Source organism: Aristolochia californica, unplaced genomic scaffold (genome assembly GCF_029961685.1).
Source record: "Aristolochia californica isolate CCGP_79_NKW_82.1479 unplaced genomic scaffold, dmAriCali1.0.hap1 SCAF_9, whole genome shotgun sequence".
Lineage (NCBI taxonomy): Eukaryota > Viridiplantae > Streptophyta > Magnoliopsida > Piperales > Aristolochiaceae > Aristolochia > Aristolochia californica.
The window spans coordinates 37,212,714-37,233,945 of NW_027182290.1; the positions used below are offsets into that span (position 1 = coordinate 37,212,714).

General features: G+C 38.5%; 3 protein-coding genes across 4 annotated transcripts; all 3 read right to left on the reverse strand.

The window, feature by feature from the left end:
* Nucleotides 1-3,916: 3,916 nt before the first annotated feature.
* On the reverse strand, nucleotides 3,917-5,879 carry LOC137941289 (beta-hexosaminidase 2). Its single transcript, XM_068786632.1, has 2 exons — nucleotides 5,067-5,879; nucleotides 3,917-4,947 (listed from the first exon to the last, which is right to left on the reverse strand). Exons 1-2 carry the CDS (start codon nucleotides 5,872-5,874, stop codon nucleotides 3,980-3,982), a joined length of 1,776 nt encoding a protein of 591 aa, XP_068642733.1. The 5' UTR covers nucleotides 5,875-5,879; the 3' UTR covers nucleotides 3,917-3,979.
* Nucleotides 5,880-7,622: 1,743 nt separating this feature from the next.
* LOC137940922 (cysteine-rich receptor-like protein kinase 1) lies at nucleotides 7,623-11,764 on the reverse strand. Its single transcript, XM_068786035.1, has 7 exons — nucleotides 11,041-11,764; nucleotides 9,339-9,518; nucleotides 9,116-9,243; nucleotides 8,807-9,020; nucleotides 8,497-8,728; nucleotides 8,241-8,391; nucleotides 7,623-8,150 (listed from the first exon to the last, which is right to left on the reverse strand). Exons 1-7 carry the CDS (start codon nucleotides 11,762-11,764, stop codon nucleotides 7,812-7,814), a joined length of 1,968 nt encoding a protein of 655 aa, XP_068642136.1. The 3' UTR covers nucleotides 7,623-7,811.
* Nucleotides 11,765-12,127: 363 nt separating this feature from the next.
* Nucleotides 12,128-17,543, reverse strand: LOC137941511 (uncharacterized). 2 transcript variants are annotated; one of them, XM_068786956.1, is made up of 3 exons: nucleotides 17,192-17,543; nucleotides 16,807-16,987; nucleotides 12,128-13,005 (listed from the first exon to the last, which is right to left on the reverse strand). In XM_068786956.1, exons 2-3 carry the CDS (start codon nucleotides 16,883-16,885, stop codon nucleotides 12,416-12,418), a joined length of 669 nt encoding a protein of 222 aa, XP_068643057.1. In that variant the 5' UTR covers nucleotides 16,886-16,987; nucleotides 17,192-17,543; the 3' UTR covers nucleotides 12,128-12,415. The 2 variants fall into 2 exon arrangements, with proteins under 2 accessions (XP_068643057.1, XP_068643058.1); XM_068786957.1 differs by having other exon boundaries at nucleotides 16,807-17,062.
* Between the last annotated feature and the right edge of the window lie 3,689 nt (nucleotides 17,544-21,232).

Sequence of the window (21,232 nt, forward strand, 5' to 3'; positions counted from 1 at the left end):
TGTCTGTCGAAGAAAGAAGTTTTTAACTACAAGAAGCCCTAATAAATCACGCAACGAACAAGTGACTCTACGAATTTACTATAATGCCCTTACTTTGAAGTGACGCAGCTGTAAACTTTATGTGCCAATCAAAATTTGTCTTCTTATGTCAAATAATAAGAGTTTAGATGGTATAATATTATATAAATATTGTGCTAGGTAAAAATCATTTAAATTTAATATATTTTTATATTTTATATTTTATATTTTTATCTTTTAATCCCTTCAATTTGGTTTATTATTAAGGTTTACGACGTTTTGATCTTTTCTTGTATTTTTTTCCCAATTTTCTCAACCTTATTTTTCGGCCTAATTGGCATTTTTTTCGAGCGGGGTGAATTGAGCGTAAATTTAAAATTTAAAAATTTAATATAAAAATAACAATAAATTAGCAAAGTCAAATGTAAATGCAAACACAACCAAAAAGGAAGTCAAAAAATTTCTTCCTGATATTCTCCTAGTGATAGTCACTGTCTAAATACTCTTCCTACAAAATTCACTATCTCAATCTTATTAAAAAATATAAAAACATTTTGACTCTCTGTAAACTATGTGTATTCCCTGATTACACTATACCCAATCTCTCTCCAAGAGTTTTTCTACAACTAGATTCTAGGTCTAGCGGGCCACTCCTCTTTTCTACATTTAAACCTCAAAAATGTCGATCATTCTATACTCAAGGTTTTAGAAAGACCTTTATAAAGACAGTTGAAATACAAAAGTAAAAATAAAAACTTACACATTTATTTGGAGAGATAATCAAACTCCTAGTGCGATCCAAACTTCCAAAACTTTAGAACGAGTAAACAAGTGTGTGAAAGTTATAAAAACTAGGGTGGCATAAGAGAATGCAGAGATTTTGAAAAATATGAGATATTTGAATATTTGCTCTTGCATAGGTAAAATCTGAAATTTAAGGCACAATGTTTGTAGGAGGCTTTGGGAATGCATGTAAACTTATATAATGCCTAGGGCATGCTTATATCTTCTATGTATCAGTTTGGTAGCAAAATTAGTTTAAGATAGTTAAATAAAAAAGTGATTTTACACTAATTATCATTTTCAATAATCCATCAATATGTCCTAGCAACTATTTTTTTTCTTTTTTGAATCCCCATGGCCTAATGATGATAGATCAGGGATTGATCATGTATTTTATGAAGTTCAACAATTTTTTATGATTGACCATGCTTTATAGATAACAAACAATGTTACTTTACAGACATACCTTACAACATTCTGAATTATCAATCATTCACTATAAAAGATGATTGATCATACTAGTTGTCAAAATTTTCAATTAAGTTAGAGACATGGGAAAGGCTAAAATGTGATAGCTTTAATGTTTCTAGAATGTTTGGTATGATACTTTAAAACGTGTTTTTAGAAAATCTTGATGACCTAATGCTCCAATTTAGACTTTTAATCATATTTTGGACATTGGTTTGTTATCCTCCAACACGGCTAGTGTTCTTGAGAATTTCTAAGATGCTTGGACTTTAGTTCTTCAATTCTTCATGCTCCATTCTTTGTAGGTATTTCTTCGAGATGACTTATTCTTCCTCTATTGTGTTTGAGGTCTCTTGTATTGATCTAGTTGATTCCTCCTCATAGACCTTGTGTGAGTGTCTCTTGAAAGTGTTATGCATTTCTTCTTATTTAGATATTTGATATATGTTAAAAGCATTATCCATAAGTTATTTGCTTAGTACTTTGTATGCCTCAAGTATAAGTGTCATTGCATAATTTTTCACTATAAATTAAATCAATACCCTTAAATGAATGTGGAGCTTGTCCCATGCCCCAATGTGAAGCTTTCCTTCTTTCTCTCACAAGTATCGCCTTCTTTCGTCTATAAGCAACTACAAATTTTCTTCTCTTTTTCTTTCCCTCTTTTATCTTTGTTGGATTTAGGATCCTATGATAATCAAGTAAACCGAGCAGCACAAGAGAAAAAGAAACCGAAGAGATGGAGGAAGAGAGGAGGAAGAAAGGAAGAAGAGGGAAGGAGAAGGAAAGTGGGAGAAAAGTTTTAGAGAGAGTTTAAGAGAGAGGGAAGGAGGATTAGGGTTAAGTGACGTTACTAATCCTCCCCCATAACATCCATTTATAATATTGAATATGTCACAAATTATATCAATACCCTTTACCTTAGGAAGTGAGAAAAGGGAGGAAAATTGAAGACATTTTATGTCAATGCCACTATACTCAAGTTACACCTTTCAACAATCTTCTTCTTTTCTTCTCTAAACCAAATCCTCAAAATATCAAGGCCTAGGATTTAACATGATATTAGAGCAAGGATTCTAGGCCCTTTTGCTCAAATTTCAATTTTTGAAGGTACAAAAAGACATTATAAAGCGGCAAGGAGTGAAGACCTCAAGTAATTGTGGCTAATCAAATCGAAGGATTAAGGAGAGCTAACATCTCCCTAACTTGACAAGTTTCAAAAGTTTGCTTTTTATATCAAGTTATCCATTTTCTCCTTCCAACATTCATATATAAGTCAAGCTTATGCATGTATTAGAGCCTATCCATGCAAATCCATTGTTTTTAATTCTCTTGCAAAATATCACACTGATAGGTTCATTGGATTGCCATCTATATCTCAATTCACCCCGCTCTTGAGAAACTATTTGGGCCAACATCTCACAAGTTGTGAAGAAATTTCAAAGAGCTACTTCCAGAGTAAATAAAGGCAAGATAAATCTTTTAGAAATGAGTGTCTGTGGCTGCCATTTCCTATGGAACAAAATCAGTTTGGTCCACAAGTTGCTACGTTATTATTAATAAAATCATTTTTTGGTTCGAAGGGAGATTGGATGAGGCGATTTGGCTCAAGGTCTCTTCTCCAATGATGGCATGTTTGTCTACAGTGGTTGGTTGTGTATCTTCAACATAGTTAATTCCATAAAATTTTAGATCCCCCTAAAATTCCTTTGAAGTCATACTTGATCCAATTGGTTTGTTAAGTTATTTCACTTTATAGTCTCCTATGGTGGTTATTTTCTCTTCTTTCATCCTCCCATAACCCTTTTACTTGCTTATCTTTCTCTTACCATTCCTTTTTTTTTTTTTACTCTCATTTACCTTTCTAGGCCAACCCCTTGGTTTGTTGCTTCATTCGATTCTTTGTATATATATATATATAGGCATTTTTTAGTCCATTGAAACTTTTTTATTCGTGCCCTTAATGGGTTTTTTATCGCCGTTCTTTGAGTGATAGGCATTACCCCTTTTAGTGATTATTATCCTTATTATGTTCAAAATCTTATGACGTTGGTTTCTACTTTTTTGTCACCCATTTTTTTATTTTTGAGAGGCTTGTGTCTTGTTAAGTATTTATCCTTGGGTGACCTTGATAGAGGAGATAATTATTACAGTTATTTTTTGTTTCAAAATCTAAGAATAGAAAAGGTACGAAGGATAAGTTTAGAAGTTGAGTGTTTCGTCTCCTTTCAAAATTAAAGTATGAGTATTGCTATCAAATTTTATGTGATAAAGATATCTAAGTCAAGGGGAGCGCAAGATGAAAATTTTTAATTTGAAGCTAAAGTGATAAACTCAAGCTTCAGGTAGAGTATTGAATATTATGTATTAAAAAGACTTACATGAATCTTATAGCAAGAAGTCTTACAGAACTAGAATTAATATGGTGGACTCTGACAACAGTCTCACATAAGGAAATCATACAAAAGAGTTTTAGTTATATTGGTCTTATATTCTTGTTTATTTGTTTAATTATTATAAAAATTATCTTTGAATATTCGATTTTGAATATAACTAGGACATAGTTTAGTTTTAGGGTTGAAATGATATAATTGTAATTAGGATTTTCTCAAATAAATAAACTTCCATTTTCTCAATATTTGTGGAATTAATTTAAATGAAAAAGTTTCGTTATCCAGAAGCGAGAGATTTGGGGAAGAAGGTGACCACCTCATTGAACCATATTACACATGCCTGGATGAGTAACACACCAGAGTGGCTGAACAGGCTCGGCCCCGATTCCCCTTTTAACCATCCTGTACCGCCATTCGTTTAACCGATCCGTCGCCTCGGCGTATCTCTTCTCGCCGGTCTCATCCCGGTTCCCCGACCAGAGCGTCTCCGCCATCGCCGAAGCCCTCGGCCATATTCGAGCATCTAACACCGTTGGGTCTGCTTGCTCCGACCACAACACCACCTCTCCTCCCAACACCAGCTTCGCCTCTGCGTCACTCAGCCCATACGCGATGTCGTAGTCGTACACCCTCTGCCAGGTCTTGAAGGGCCCGCACCACGACCCCCCACTCCCATTGACGTAATTGAAGGGTTGGCCAGGGTCATCGCTGATCTGGCGATCGAATCGACTATCGTTGCCGAGGAAGTCTCCATGGCCGCAATCCAAATAGTAAAAGTCGGAAGACGAGACAATTGCTCTGTACCCTGCTTCCACAATGCGCTTAGTGTTGTTAGGACCGTTGTTCCATGTCTGGAGAATGGTGTTTGCAGGGGGCAGCGTGGAGGGGTGCACCCGGATGGAGTCGTCCAGGAGCACGTCCTCCCAGTACACCACTGTGCGGTTGTGGGAGACGATATAGGGATGAGTGGAGTTGATGAAGTTTTCGAGAAGCTGGCTCAGGGTGCCGCCGTCGGAGAGGAAGGTTTGGATGGTGGAATCGGCTTTCCAACAGCCGGGGATGATCTCGTCGGCGCCGGAGTGATAGAAGAAATCTGGGAAGAGGGCAGTGACGTCTGTAACGACGTTTCGGAGGACGTCGTAGGTCTTTGGATTGAGAGGGTTGAGGTGGCCCGTTCCCGGTTCAGAAGCGAGCCGATCAGCCCAGTCGGTCCCGACTGGCCACCAAAACATGTTAGCGCATGTGACTATCTCGGGATATGCTTCAGCCCACGAGCCGGTATGCCCTGCATCCCAAAAGTAAGGAGACCTAAATTTAAATTATTCTTAAAAGTAGGACAGCCTTATAAAATCAAACCTCAAATTTATTTTCAGTTTTACCTTTTAGTAAAGAAAGGGTTCTCACCTGGGGCATCAATCTCTGGAATCACCCTCACTCCACGGCTCATACCGTACTCCACGACCCTCTTCACGTCCGAGGGCTTGTACACCATCTCCGGTCCATAGGAACCCTTTCCGGCGAGATCCGGTTCCGATGGTAACACCAACGGAAAGGAGTGGGAGTCCGTAATGTGCCAGTGGAAGACATTCAACTTGTTATCGCTCATCGCCCTGATTGTCCTCAGCAAGTCCTCGATCCCGTAGTAATTCCTCGAAGTGTCCAACATCACTCCACGGTGGGGAAAGAGCGGTGCGTCCCACACCTCCACTCCCGCCGGCACCTTCAGCACCTTCCGCCCCCACACCATCTGCGAGAACGTCTCCAGCCCTCGTATTGCGCCCCATGGCGTCCCGGCCGTAAGGTTCGCTCTTCCGCCGGAGGCCGGGATCCGGAGTGTGTAGGACTCGTCAACCCCGTGCTGGAGCGGAGCGCTGAGATCGAGGACGGAGATGGATAGTGCGCTCAGCGGCGGCGAGGAGACTGAGAGATTGACGGCAGGAGGGACGATGGGGGAGTGGTGCTCGGAGAGGATGAGACGGTGGTATCGTTTGACGGCCGTGCTTAGGTGTTTATGGAAAGGAGAGAGGATTCGAAAAGTAGTTGGGGATAACAAAATGGCCTGTGGCTGGGGCCATGACACGCGACGGGGCTTGGGCCAGACGTTGATCTCGGGGGCAGAATGGGAGGATGACGCGACTGCGCTAGCTGCGGAGTGGAGAAGAAGGAAAAGCAGCGCCAGAGAAGCTGGATTTTTTTGCTGAAACTGACACATCTTCTTCCTCGACCAACTATGTGCTTTCCTTTGAGGCTAAAACACATATATAGAAAAAGGATTTAACAGAAGCAAAATCCCAATAGAAGATTCAAACGGCTTAATTAATGGGGAGTTTGACGAATATAATGATTAGTTAGTGAGAGCCACCAAACGAGAGGTCTTGGGGGGTAGCGTTGTATCGATACCGTATCGGGCGCCTTCAAAATTCAAGACGAATCAAACCAAAATGCCGATACGGCCCTATTTTCTTACTAATTTGGTAGCGTTGGCTAGTGATTGGATGATTATGATTGTCTCGTATCAGTGCGATTACCATCATTTAATTATTTTATAAGGTTTTGGGGGCACGGATTTAAGCTTGTTTAAGTTAATTATTCATGACTCGCAAGGTGGTGCCGCATGGAAAGAGGTGGTGGTTAAAACAAGGCCGGCTGAGTATTTTGTTCGGATTCGGTAGACTTCTCTGATGACAAAGAGGCCTTTTCGCTCCTTTGTTCGGATTGGTATCTCCTCCCTTTGTTAAGGGATGTGTAAGAAAAGAGAGTTGAGAGAGCCCTAAGATAGAAAGAGAGAGTGTGTCTAGGAACAGAGGAAATAAAGAAAGAGAATTGCTTGGCTGATTTTGCCTTCAGCCATCACCTCTATTTATACTTGTGATTAGGAAATTACTAATTCAATTAGGATTTCCTAGTTACATAAACGAAGGAGAAGATTGCATGATTCAAGGAAATTGCTAATCAAATAAAATTTGTATCTCTAGAGAATTTAACAAAAACTAGGAAGGTAAAGATTGTTTTAACCCTTGAGCCGGCTCCACATGCAAAAATTGGAGACAAATCAATTTTTGCCTCTAAGGTCACACCCCCTGGCTTTTTTTTCCCATTTGGCACCACCTTCAACTGCTAATTCTTGTTGGTATCTCCTCCACCTACTAAAAGAGGTAGACTGTTTTGTATTATCAACTTTAACTACTTCCGTTTCATTGACTCCACAATCTGAGTCTATCTCTAATATAAACACTAGTTATCTTTATCTCTGTCATTATCTCCTCTTGTTACAGGTTATAATAGTAGAAAAACTATTTATGAGTGGGAAATTTCACTCATTTATATTTTTAAATCAGTTTATGTGATTGTGTAGAAGCGGATTCTATTGAGTCTCATCCAAATTCTGTTGTAGCTGGTATTTGAAGTGGATTAGTTGAAAATTTTCCTTCGTGTGTTTCTTCACAGAAGCTGGAGTTTTTTAAAGCTTGTTAAGACTATTCGTGAAGACATGTAGGTGGATTTTGGTTTGAATGGCCTTGAAATGAAAGATCTCTGGCTCTAGCAATTGCCATATAATGAATTTAAACATGGAAGAGCAAACAATTGGTTGGAGCAATCGTCGGAAGTGGAGAAGAGAGTCTAGTCTTTGGTGATTTGATTTGTATTTTGGACTCTGTAAATCATAAAATTCACCGAGGAAGAGCATTGGAGTTGTTTTATAGGAGCTCAATCCCTGGTGAGGGAAACGAAGCTGGATAACGGGAGTCACTTCTGAGACAGAAGAAGCCGAACGTCTTTAATTGACCACAGCCAAATAAGATATAAACATCGGAACCAAAAGAAGTGATCTTCAAATCAATGAAAATCTATCTTACAACAGCATATTCAGTGGAAAAAGAAAATGGAGTACATCCGTTGAGGCCTCACTCACATTTGATTGTCAAGAAGCTGGCCAATATAACCTAAAAAACCTATGGTTTAAGTGCGGAAAACGAACTTAATCAAGAAAAATGGACAGAACACCCTTCGTTTAGGTGTGGAAAGCCAACATACTTAACAGAGGTGGACAAAACGAATTTCTTCTCCTTCAAATGCACAGAAAATTTGAGTTTTTTTTTCCACATGTTCGAGTAATTCATGTCTCTTGCAGAAAAAAAACTGTACCACTTATGGAGTCGATACCGACTGAGCTTGAAGATAATTGGGAGGAGATTCACTTTGTATTGGAGAAAGAAAGCCGCCAGATATCGTCTCCCATGAAAGATTCTCGTCATTCCTTCGTTTTCGATTCAAAAAAGCGGGTCTAACAGGGGTTGGCATGTCGTCCACCTTGCAGGTTATCATGGCTACAATTTCAGACATCCGAGGCCTTATGCTGGGGTACGGCTGCAAGCACAGCAACGCTACGTGTATCGCTTGAAGCACGTCGCTTTCCGCAAACCCATCTGCTTGGAGCTTGGGATCCACGAGATTCATCACCCTCGATCTCTCATAGAGCTTCCATGCCTGCCAATGCGTAGTTTCTTAGTTATCAAATTCCTTTTGAGTAAAGTTATGGCCAACTTAAACAGAGGTTGAAGGAGGTATCCTTCTTACATATTCAGGAAGATACTGCATTTCTGATGGTAGAGTAAGATCAGTATTTTTGCGGCAACTGACGATCTCAAGCACCAAAACTCCGAAGCTGTATATGTCTGCCTTCTCCGATAGCTCTCCTCTAATGGCATACTCTGGAGCTGTGTAACCTCTGAGAAAAATAACAGAAACAAGAAGATAACTCTTCGCCATTTTATTTTTTTCTGAACCGTGTAATCTGGAGCTGAAAACAAGTTTTTTCTTATGACCTACTTACAGAGTGCCCGCAAATGTGGTGCTCAAATAAGTTTGATCTTCAGGAAAGAACCGAGCCAAGCCAAAATCTCCAATCTTTGGCTGAAATTTGTCGTCTAGAAGGATATTGCTGGCTTTGATGTCTCTATGGATTATCCTCAGATGAGAATCTTCGTGTAGGTATTGTAATCCTCTAGCAACCCCAAGAATTATTTGAAACCTTGCCTTCCAGTTGAGGAACAGGTCGCTTCTTCCTGAGCATTTTATTATAATTATCATCAGCTAAGGCTGTAGCTCAACATATTCATATCCGAGTAGTGAACTTTACTAACCATAGATTATTAGATCCAAGCTTCTATTCTTCATGTACTCATACACAAGCAGTCTTTGCTCTCCATCTGAACAACATCCAAGAAGGCGAAGCAGATTTTTATGTTGGATACTAGTTATCATCCTCACCTCTGCAAGGAATTCGGCTTCTCCTTGCTGGGATCTCTCTAGAGCCAATCTCTTCACCGCAATCACTCTCCCATCTACTAACTTTCCCTGCAAATAGCGCAGTCTCTCAAGTTAAAAAGTGACGACATTAAACTACTATATTTGAAGGGAGATTAACTCATGCTTTGCTTATTCATTTTAACCTTGTAAACTGGACCAAATCCACCTCTTCCAAGCTGTTTGCTGGGATGGAAATTCTTCGTCGCTTTCTTTAGAATCTGGTAATCGAAGTAACTTATGGTTCGAAGATTGCCACTGAAGAAATCCGGTGCTGTTCAACACAAACTTTCGACTGTTTGAGTCCTTTCCGCTCTTTTTGAAGATTACAGCGCTGAACAAATTAATGGAGAACGGAAAATGCCTTACCTTGCAGTCCTTTAGCTGGTGATAACACATTCTTCAACTTCGCCGGCATAATGAACTTCCACAAAATCAAAATCATTATTACACAGAGACAAAGTAGTATCACTCCCCCAATGAAAAAGTAGAAGGCTTGACTACGGCCAGAGGAAGTTTGGAGCTGAGACCTAGGAGGTGGGGAGATTGCTGTACATGTATGCACCAATTTGTCACAAGTCTTACTTTGAACATGGATATATATTGAGCTAAAATAATTGGAACGTTTTTTACCCATTTTGACCTAAATTTGTCAAGAATAAAACTTTTATTATTTTGTATACTCACATATTATCATGCAATTTATGCGTAAAAGTTCGATATAGAAAGTTTTTTCTTGTGAAGGTGTACAATCAAAGTTTCAAGTCAAATAAATTTTTTTATATGTTATTTAATTTTATTAGATAAATTAATGGTAATTGAATAAATAGGTGTTGTAAATTCCATTAACTAAAGATTATTTGTTGAAATAAAAATAAATTGATTAATGATTTATTTAGGTATTTTACCAAGTCATTTTATAGCATTTCGATCATTCAAAAAATGTGTTTGTTGAAATTATTTAGGCTTTTGTTGAAAAAAAATATCACGGTTGGGAAACCATGACAAATGATACCCTGTCAAAAAATATCATAGTTGGGAAACCATGACGAATGAACTTAATACCTTGTAAAAAATATCACAGTTGGGAAACCTTGATGGGACCTGTCAAAAAAAATATCACGGTTGGGAAACCATGACGAAAGAACTTATTATTATATCTATGTTACACCCCCCTGAATTGGCCAGTTGGGCTTCATGGAAGAAAGCACCAGCGTGAGGGGGAGTGTTGGAAGATGAGAGAACTGTCATTTTATACATCATTTGCAGCAAACTGAGAGTTCATGATGTTCTCTCACCCCCAACTTGAGGGGGAGTGTTGGAAGATGGGCTCCAGCCCACACGACCAAGAAAGGCTCACAAGATGCGCCCAATCACATAAGAAGTAAGACCTATCATGATTACCACAAACTGACATCCTTATCACATAAGTTGGAAGATCAAGAATGACTCACAAAGATAACAATGAGCTGGCATATTTATCTTATAGTCACATCATAGAAGAGTTATAGTTTGAGTTATATTTATCTTCTATTTATATTGAGTTATTTAATAAGTTAATGAAGTCAAGGAAGGGTAGAATCGTTTGAAAAGGCCTAGAAAATGCACCACAATTATAAGGGGAAAAGAGTCAAATAACACTCTATAAGAGGGGGCGCCTAAACTCAGTTAGAGCCAAAACTATCTGGGATAACTCTTCAAAAGGGGTGGCTACTCATCCTAGGGCAAAATTATCCAATAAAATTCCCTAGAAGGGACCAACTCAAAGGAAGATTGTACAAGGCATGTAGGTTTGATGTATTATTTGGTGCACAAGCAAGAGGGTGTCCAACAAATAGTCCTATACAAGTACCTTAAACCAGATCCATGACCCCATACTATTATTAATCTCTTCCCAACCTCCCTTCGTCCCTAAATAAACCCTAGAACCCATCATTTCTCTTACACACAATCCAAAACAAGCCATCATCGGCAATTAGGTTACTTGGGGTCCCAGAATAAGCCCTCTCATCTTAATCTGGCGTTCGATTTATATCCATAAATATATTAGTGGGTTCATGGAAGGACATACTTGGTGTTGGCGGGATCCCGGAGCTCATCTGATATTTGTCGTAACGAAGGAGACATCCGTCAAAGACTACCCCTCCTTCGACGCAGCCGGAGCAAATGCCGACCAAAGCTTCATTCGCGCCGTTCAAACAATTTCCGCATTGCTCTCCCCATCTCCCCCAACACTGCACTATGCCATAAACATCCCCAGAACTCCCAGCGGCAAAGCTTCCGTTTGTTCGCACGATATCCTCGCTCAGTTGTCCTAAAACGTCAGTGATTGCTGCTGATCTCCTGGCCCGGTCTCCTGTGCTGTCACCTCCGCACTCCGGCCCTTTCACCGGACTCTGCTCAGAATCCATTGAAAATTGCTTCTGTTGGTAGAAAACCACGCACTTGTCTCCGTAGGCTCGGCCCTCCCCTCTCCCTTGGCACTCTTCCAGGATTATACTTCCAGTCTCTTTCACGCACGCGCCGCAATCTTCTCCAACCACATCTCCACGGCACTGTGCGAAACCATAGATACTGCTCGTCTCGTTCTCGCAGAAGCCGTGGCTTCCTGCTGCCGCTTTCGAGACAAGGCAAAGGATCGTCTGGTTCAGGATTAGGGGCGGTAAGGAAACATTTGTACCGTCACAAACAGTGGTATTAAGAGAGATTTGAGAGAAAGAAGAAGGGATGAAGCAGAGAAAGAGGAAGACGATGAAGAACAGAGAGACATGGTGAGGGAAGGAATTAATTTTCATCTCCAACCAACTGCTGTTGTTGGTGTTGTCGTCTCATCATGCCTAAGGTCTAAATGCAGTGAAGAATACAGCTACGAATCGGCAAAGAGAATGTCCGTCTCTCATACAGGCACTGCACGACAATCTTTGTTGGAAGCTAAGCGTTTAGTAAGCAACGAAGGATCGATACCAGGACGAGAGTTCCAAGAGTGACAATCATTTGTTACGTATTTTACTCTTTTCTTTTGGAATTTATGAGACGGTGTCTTTGCCAAGGCCAATTGAGCGGGTCATGGACGGCAACTCGTTCGAGTTGGGATTAAATTAACTCTATAAAATGCACTGAAATCGGTTCGGCAGTAGTAGCAAAACCAGATGTGTCACTATAACAAAAGCACTCTTAATTGAGGTACCTTATTAGTATTCAATATGTATATCCTACTATTGCAACTCTAACATATTATTCTAGAGCACATTCAGAGAAATGACATCATCAATCCCATGAACACCTAAACAACATGAACATACAAAGGTGCTACAATGAACATTGCTTGTAGACCGTCTTTGGGTAACAAAGTTTGATTACACTGGTATCCCCAACATGAAGCTAATTGCAAGCTTGAAAGAGGCTACTACTATGATTCAAGGTTCCCTGAAACAACTCTTACATCGTTAGCGGAAAACGGCAATATGAGCCAAACATATCGATAAAGCAAATATGAATCCTAACATCCTGTCCAAAAACCGGAGCTCATGTGCTCCACTGCACAGGGTACCTGTTCCACTGAAACAACCTCCTTTCTGCTTAATCCCCATCCCTCCTTCGAGAACAAACGTCGAGTTGGCTTGCCCACTACTAAACAAAACAGACCAAAAGAATAGGTCTCGGTGCACCCTTTTGAAGGCAACACCAACTTCAGTGTGCTGTTTACTAAGTACAAGAGAAACGGACTTATTATCTCGAAAAAGAATATTGGAGAAGACCTGGTCGGGTGTCAGATACTTGGATTGACAACCTATGAATCGGCCGGATATGATATCCACTGTTGGGAGCTCTACCCCACAGTTTGGGGCAAAGACTTCTGTAATGTCTTCTTCTGGAGAATGGCAAGTTACTGTGTTGGTGGTACTGCAGTTACCCTGGCAAGTGTCTATGTACTGCAGCGCCATGCAACCGAGGCCTGGGTTATTTTGCAATTCTTTTAACTTGTGGGTTGTTCGGTTCAGATTTATTGTATCAACAAGCTCATTCGCGGGGTTTCCTGAGGGACAAAAAGATGTAATGATGTTGATCAGCCAGACGGGTAAGCTAGAACACGTATCAAGAGACTCTTCTAGTACTTACATAGAAAACACAGTCAACACAATGATTTACAGGGTTATGTAAGTTACCATGAAACTATCCGGCAAAAAACAGACAATGGAGTATCAGACAATAGAACTGAATTTGACTTACAAAACAATAGGCACATAAAACACATTCACTGAGAAGTTTTTTCCAATATAAATACATGATAATCCAAAGTAATTTACAGCTGAAAGAACCCCCCCCCCCCCCCCCCTCCTTACTTGTAAGACTTTTTCAGAAAGAATAAAAGTAGAACATTGGAAGTCCAGAGTTACAAGGAAGTTGCATAACACTGTTTTTATGTCTCAAAGGACCCAACAACAGAATATTTGTAACATTTGCATATGATATGTTACGGTTTCACCCTGTAAACATGTAAAAAATTTAAAAACAACCCAAAATAAAAAATAAATTTAGCCCATTCAGCCAACATTCATACCACTATATATTTGACCTCAGTCAAATGTAAATGCAATACAAATATGAACCAAACTAAGAAACACATCTCTCGAGGTTTAGTCGCTTTATTTTTTCAATATGGTTTAGTTCCACCTAATTGAAACTGTAGATCAAATGATTTACTGGCTTTGATAATTTAACACCACCTGATGGAGATCCGCAGTTTGGTTCTTTAAATAATCAGTGGTGTAAAACCCAGATTTACTCAACCAATTGAACCGTATTCAACCAGTCCCTTGTACCTTTGGATTGGACATCTGCAAAAGCCAGCAGAGACAGAAAGCCTGCTGACCTGGCCAAGCTGACCAGTTAAACTATTGAACCATGCAACCCGGCAAGTCAATTAAACCAGTGCTAAACTGCTGTTGTTAAATAATCAATGGTAGAGCCAATCCCAGTACTCGTAGCTGCTGTAGTTTTTAGGGTCTTTTTACTGGTAATAATGAAATAGGGGTCGGCATGATAGAAGAGGGTGATGAACACGACTCAAAGAAGTGACATGAGATAATTGGATTCTCTTCCAAAGGAAACCTGCCTAAAGTTTCTGAATGCAAGAAGAATTTGGTTGAAAGCCATTCACTACTCCCCTTGGTGTTCCTTTCTGTAATAAAGTACAACTTTCAGGTGAGAGTCCAACACCTAGCCATGTCCTCCCAAATACACAAACTCACACCAAGTAACTACTTTTAACTCATTCCCTGTGCTCAACCAACTCTTCTTTAAGCCCCACCCACTTAATAAATCTATACCCAAGCACACACGCAAGGGCACAGTTTTTATCTTCGATGGTGATGACACACACAGTATGGCCCCATGTTCTCGTGATATTTGAACCCAAGATCTCACAATAGAAAACTCTGGCTACTGAGCTAGAGAGCCAATCCAAAAAATGTTAATACCACAAAGATCTAAATAACAAGACCCTGCAAGGGCTCGTTACACATTAATGCAATGAATATCTAGTAGGGACTTCAATAACTAGCATACCTAAAGTTCCTAAATCCCACATAGCTCCAAGATCAGAAAGATCTTGTGCTCATTACTTGAGAAGAGGTTTCCTGAATTCGCTATTCATTTAGGATGGACTTAGACTAAACCATGGTATTAAGTTAGGTACTAGTACATGGCCCCATCCAAAATTGTCCAAGTCTAGGAGCCATAAAGAGGCCAACACATGAGGAATGTGGAAAAAAGTCCCACATAGATCTATGATTAGAAAGATTTTTGGCTCAATATTTGATAAAAGGCTTACCGATTTCAGCTAGTAATTTTGAGATGAATCAAGCCCAACATTAACAAGTTGAAATACCTCTCATATCCTTGAAACATTGCATAAATACCTATGTGCCTCAAGGTCACATTAATACTTATATGCCTTAAATTATCACAAAACATACAGCATACATTAATTTTTAGATTCTATTAGTTTGTTTCTTTTAATGTTAGATTCTGTTATTAATTCCATTTGTAGCAAAAATACACACCAAAGTACCTATAGGAAAGGGATATATGACTGATGGGTTTACATATCACTCATTTAATAATGATGTGGGACCCCCCTACTGTCCTGTATTAGAAGAATGACAATTATTCTTTTGTAAGTCTTAGGTGCTTCCCACATTATTTTGTATTTAAGCATTTTGAGTAACACAAACCCGCATGTCGTAGTATCACATTTACAAGATTTTTTAACCTTCTTCAATTCTGCAACTTAATGGTTAACCGACATAATCTAACAACAAAACTATTTAGATAGCCCTAGCGATATGGAAGGGACTTGAATGTATTAAAGTAAAACTTAAGACTAGAAATTTATGCAATGTTCAAGGAGTATGTATATAGTAAACCATAATTGATAAGGTGCACATGCAAACATAACTTCAATAGTAATCCAACTGAATGTCAGGCCCTATATATCTAAATTAAGAAGGAAAGACATCTAGAAATTGGACAGCATTTACCATCAAGTTTCTGTTAGGTGTTGACACACTACAGGATCATTGTTTAGCACATTATTGTCCTTGCAGTAAAGTTTTTTCTTTCAGAAACCTATTCAAGTTGTTCCCTGATTCCACAGCTTGATCTGGCTATTACATAGAATTGGATGGGCACATCTGTTACGACCCCTTGTTTGAGAGAGAGAGAGAGAGAGAGAGAGAGACAGGCCAATATTGTAACTTTCTCGCATTTCTACTAAAAGAGATAAAGAGATGATTAGGGATCGAGCCCAAGCTCCAAACTATTTCCCCCTTTTCCCGAACTTCCATTGCTTCTCCTTCTTATCTCTTGCTTTCTTCTACATTTTTCTCCATCTCCTACTCTAACCTCACAATTTTACAGTCCATATCCCCAAATGAGGCATAGTCTACCAGCCCAATCCTCCAAGAACACCCTTCTCGGAGATTTTCTCTTGATTTTCCCTCAAGGTGTACTTTAAAAGTAACCATTCAGAAGGAGTCCAGCCAATGACTTGGTCCATCCAGAATTTGAGAACAATTCAAAATCAATGATATCATCACATGGTCTATGTTTCTTTTTTTTACTGTGCATGAACATCTTTTAGTCCATATTCCAATTTTGGCTCGCCCTCTTATCCAACAGATTAATATCACAGCATGCTCTCAAGACATCTTATTGAAGCATATCTCCCTATCAAATTACATAATCATAGGTGTGCTCCTAGTTATCAGAAGCATCTGAGAAGAGTTCTATCCAGATATTTACACAAGAACGTTTACTCAAGAACAGGACTTGTAGAGATGAGGTTCCATTTACAGATCAAAGACAAAATCTGAACCACCACTCGTATTGTCTTTCTTATCAGTTTAAAACCTCACTACTAGTAACAACACTTTTCTGCAGTTTAAACCCTCAAAAGTTATCCTGCTGCAGAGCTTATAGAATCCCCACCTGTCATCGTGCAAACATTTTGTTATCAATGCAGGGTTAGCACTTAACGCATCACCCATCACAAGAACATCACAAGAAGAGCAACTCATTACCTTCTATTATTTTGGTATTTATTCAGTCTTTAAATTTCTAGGTTTACAGTCAATCAAAATGAGAAATGAAACACTGGATCCCAAGGGTAGACAGAAACGAGTACAAAAAAGTCAATAATCAAAATTTTAAACCAACGCAACGACAACAATATCTTTCATGCCAGCACGTGTCCAATCCAACTAACCAAAAGGAAAAACTTAGCGAAACTGCTATTGGCAAGGATCCAAACATAAGGGGAGCAGATATCTAGTACCATGAATTGAGGATGACGCAGCAATCACCATCAGTGAGAAAGAATTTATGAAATGAATGAAATGCCACGCATTCCACATAGCAAAATAACGGGTTGTGGCTTTGCTAAGAAGGATTCTGATCCTGAGGAAACCAAGAGTTGTCAAAAACTCCCCCACCAGAAAATACTTGTGGTTGAACCCCTGTTTCAAAATAATTAATAAATAGTGCAGAACACCTTCACAGTCAGAACAGTCATTCTTAAAGGATTTTTTTGCCTGAAGGGAAAATGAAAAAAAAAACTAGAATGAGTAGGGAAAACACCAAAACGAAAAAAAATCTAAAAAGCGTAAATATTTTTAAGGAGAGACAGAAAGAAAAAAGAAAAAAGAAAAATCGAAAGTTACCACAATCTTCAGGTTCAGCAAATGGGTCTCTTCTTCGTTATGTTCATCTGCAGAAGAATAAAAGCATTATACTAGAACAACTCGTTAGGAGAAGGTCCGTCCGCTAAGAAAACGGCAAAGAAGAAAAATGGGTTCCTCCCACACTCCCACCAATCCGTTGTACGAGGCTCTTTATGAGGTTGCGTCCTTGCAGCAGGAATAGAAAATGAAGTTCGAAATGATGAAATGTACACATTACAGTGCGCGAGCCTGGAGTGGACCAAAAAGCCGCTGTTTGCGGTGGAAAAAGGTACTCTTACAACCTATAAGACTTTAGGGGCAAAGTTTCTGGCGGGAAAAGTGTTGATTAGGCGGCAAATCTTCTGAGTATGAGCTGTCCGGAATGCTGGCGTTGGGTTGGATAATAGGATTGTCAATCTAACTCCGTCGCCGGATTTTCTAGTCGCCGTTCATTTAATGAAACGGACATAGAAAAGATTTTTGCCTGCCGATTAATATTCGGGAAATTGAGTATTACCCTTTTTTTTATCCCATTAACGCCTCTGAGGCAGTGTGAAAAGCCTTAAACAAACAGAGATGGCCGGAGATGCTTGATTTTTTAGGTAAATGAAGATTAATCCCTCAAATGGACTCTCTCTCTACATTTCACAAAGTAATGAAATAGCCCCTCAAATGATTTTGATGATTCCATCCTTGTATATGTTTTGTTAAAGACACCATTATGAAGGAATTCATTGAAGAATTTCAATGACTTGATTTTTGTATTGTTCTTAAAAAGGGAACTTTGAGGGATGTGGTGATTGAGTGTGTTTAGAGAACTCACAATATCAATGAAGAGAAGCTTGCCCATTTTAATTGGAACAGAAGCCACACCTATACTTAGTCAATCGTTTTGGACAAATAGGGACCTAAATGACAATGCTATAAATGATTACTCATATGTAAAACAAAAGAAGATGAACTCTTTGATGTCAACAAGAGATTAGGGTCTCTCTTGTTGAAGAATAAATGTCTTATCTTCTCGAGATGAATGAAGTAGAGATCAAACTTGGGAGGGATTCAAGTTGAATAAGGTAGAGACAACTTTTATCAACTCCTTAGGGGGGGATTAGTCAACAAAATAAAAATTTGATCTTCGTCTTCATCTTCATCTTCATCTTCGAAATAGGTGTTAGTGTAGACAACTTCATCTTTGAAATCTTCGAAATAGGGTGTTAGTGTGGACGACTTCATCTTCATCTTCATCTTAGAAATTTAAAACCATTGATTTTATTAATTATAAAAATAAGTTAATTAAACCAAGTGTTTAAGTTAATAATATTTTAATTACCACTATTAAATCACTAATACAATAGAGTAAATAAAAAATTATGATTAATTAATAAAAAATATTATATTAATAACATAATATAGATTTTTTATATGGTATTAATAATATATTTTGACAAAATTAAATATAATTAATTAATCAAATACATACTTTAATTATATTTTATTTACCAGAGACTTAAATAGGAAGTTTAATATAGTAATAAAATTGAACAAAAATAATAAATAAATACATATACAACTTTATTAATAACCTAAAAAAATATTATTCTAATAACGAGTTCGTGCCTTTAATGTTAAAATCATCAAGTTACAAGTTTAGTACATATAAACGACGCATGTTCAAAAGTAATAAGATACAACCATCATTTATCGTTCCACATGGAAGTTGATATGGCATCTCGAAATTGTGCGGCTCTTGTAGATTCTAATGCACTCTGCCTCCGAAAGCATGTTACTTGGCTACCCACATCCTCAAGAACATCGCAATCGTCATTGTCTGTATACATTTTACATAAAATTGGATATGACCTCTACATAAAATTAGGCATAACCTATATATATAATACATGTATAAGATTGGGCATAACCTCTTCTTAAAATTGAGCATAATCTAAGTATATAATACCTGTATAAAATTCGGCATGACCTCTACTTAAAATTGGGCATAATCAATATACATAATACCTGCATAAACACTCCACAAATACTCCATAAACACTCCATAAAATTGTCTATACATTCCATAAACACTCCATGGAATTGTTTATATACACTCCATAAAATAGTCTAAACACTCCACACACTGCATAATATTATAAATAAACTCCATACAATAATCAAACACAACAAAATTAAATGAAATATCACTATCAATTTACAATCGCCTAAATAAAAACTATAAATCCATTATAAATTTACAAACTATAATTGTTTCTCTTCATGCTAGTTGTTCCTCACCCATTTCCCCTATTAACTTATCTCCAAATCTTCCCCTTTATTGATCTTTCTCTTGTAGAGGAGGCAACTCCTTCAATACTGCAATTGTTACATCATCCGCATTGCCCTGACATGCAAGTAAGAACATCCAGAATAAATCTATGATTATGGTAAAAAAAAAAGGGTTAATTCTTTACTAGTTTACTTTTAACAATCTAAAAAATCTGAATAGGGATATAAATATTGCCCTGATGAGACATTTTCAAGCAGGCCTCTGGACTCAAAAGTCTCCTACTCCAAAAAAATAAGATCAGAAAACAAAATCTTAGAACAATGGTTGAAATGGCATTGGTCAACAAGTTATCAACAATATCAAAAGTAAGATATATCAATCACAAGTAGCTGTCTATAAGGCAAATCTAATACAACACTAAATTAATAAAAAAAAATAGAGTTTAGACTTACCTTATGAAATTTGAGAAAAATCAAAGCCGAAGGGTTAAATCAAAACCACAAAAAAAAAAAAAAAAATACCATGTGGTGGATATGTATAACACTCGAATCTCCTCACCATATGGCAAAAATATTTCATAGCACTTCAAAAATCCTTAACAACATTCTAAAACATTTCAAAATTAATTAAACTATTTTCACTACTGCATATACACTAAACAATGAGAAAACACACAAATCAACTCCAAATTCACCGAACACCCCTGGTAGAGCCCCATATAACTTCGCAGTCACTACGAACTGTACCTCGTCAGTGATGGGAGTCGAGTTTCGTTGGCTAATGGACGCCCGTGTAGGCGACTCAACCTTGTTTGAATTGGACTAAAAACTCCTAAACACTAATTTCAGAACTTAATACCTTAAAAGCCCAAAACCCTAAACCCTAACCCCCCCCCCAACCCAAAAAAAACCCCTAGAGCTTAAAAACACAAAACCCCCAAAACCTTAAAAACCATAAACCCCCTAAACCTTAAAAATTCTAATCCCTAAAATACCATAAACCCTTAGCCTAAACCCTAAACCCAAAACACAAACCATAAAAAAAAAAACTAAACCATCAAACCTTAAACCCTATCACCTACTAAACCCTAAACCCTAAACACTAATTCCAGGACTTAATACATTAAAAGCCCTAAACCCTAAACCCTACACCCTAATTTCAAACCCTAAACCCAAAAAACCTTATAGCATAAAAACCCTAAACCCCCTAAACCTTAAAAACCCTAATCCCTAAAATACCCTTAACCATAAACCCTAATTACGCACTAATCCCTAAACCCTAATTTAGACTATAAATCGTAACCCTGAATCCCAAAATAATGCACAAATAACCCCCAATTACTCACTAAAAATAAATTTAAATCAAATAAAACACTAATTTAATGAAAAAAATTCGGGTTTAGGCATACCTTCTGAAATTTGGGGAAATCCAAAGCCGAAGGGTGAAATCGAAGGGGGAAATCCGAAGCCGAAGGGTGAAATCGATGCCTAATCGAGACTAGCCAGAGAGAGAAGGGAGTGGGAGGCCGAAAGGGAGAAAAGAGGGAGAAGACAGAGAAGAAAGAGAGGTCGGGAGGGAATAGAGAGAGAGAGAAGCGAGAGAGAGCTTGTCCGAGAGAAGAGAGGGAGTCATGGAGACGAGAGAGGGGGTGCGACAGAGAGGGCGAGGCTGAGAGAAGACCGAGAGTTGAGGCCGGAGACGAGAGGGAATTGAGATGGTGGCTGAGATCAACGTCGGGGACGCAGGGAGACGAAGGACGA

What these genes read in the sequence shown, in the direction of transcription:
- LOC137941289 (XM_068786632.1), bottom strand. Translation starts at nt 5,874, where the DNA reads ATGTGTCAGTTTCAGCAAAAAAATCCAGCTTCTCTGGCGCTGCTTTTC. An exon ending in TCCAGAGATTGATGCCCCAG is followed by an intron (nt 4,948 to 5,066) that starts GTGAGAACCCTT and finishes TTTGGGATGCAG; the next exon opens with GGCATACCGGCTCGTGGGCT.
- LOC137941511 (XM_068786956.1), bottom strand. Translation starts at nt 16,885, where the DNA reads ATGTGGAATGCGTGGCATTTCATTCATTTCATAAATTCTTTCTCACTG. An exon ending in TGCGTCATCCTCAATTCATG is followed by an intron (nt 13,006 to 16,806) that starts GTACTAGATATC and finishes TTTGTCCCTCAG; the next exon opens with GAAACCCCGCGAATGAGCTT.
- LOC137940922 (XM_068786035.1), bottom strand. Translation starts at nt 11,764, where the DNA reads ATGAAAATTAATTCCTTCCCTCACCATGTCTCTCTGTTCTTCATCGTC. An exon ending in CGGGATCCCGCCAACACCAA is followed by an intron (nt 9,519 to 11,040) that starts GTATGTCCTTCC and finishes ATACATGTACAG; the next exon opens with CAATCTCCCCACCTCCTAGG. An exon ending in ACCACATTTGCGGGCACTCT is followed by an intron (nt 8,392 to 8,496) that starts GTAAGTAGGTCA and finishes TATTTTTCTCAG; the next exon opens with AGGTTACACAGCTCCAGAGT.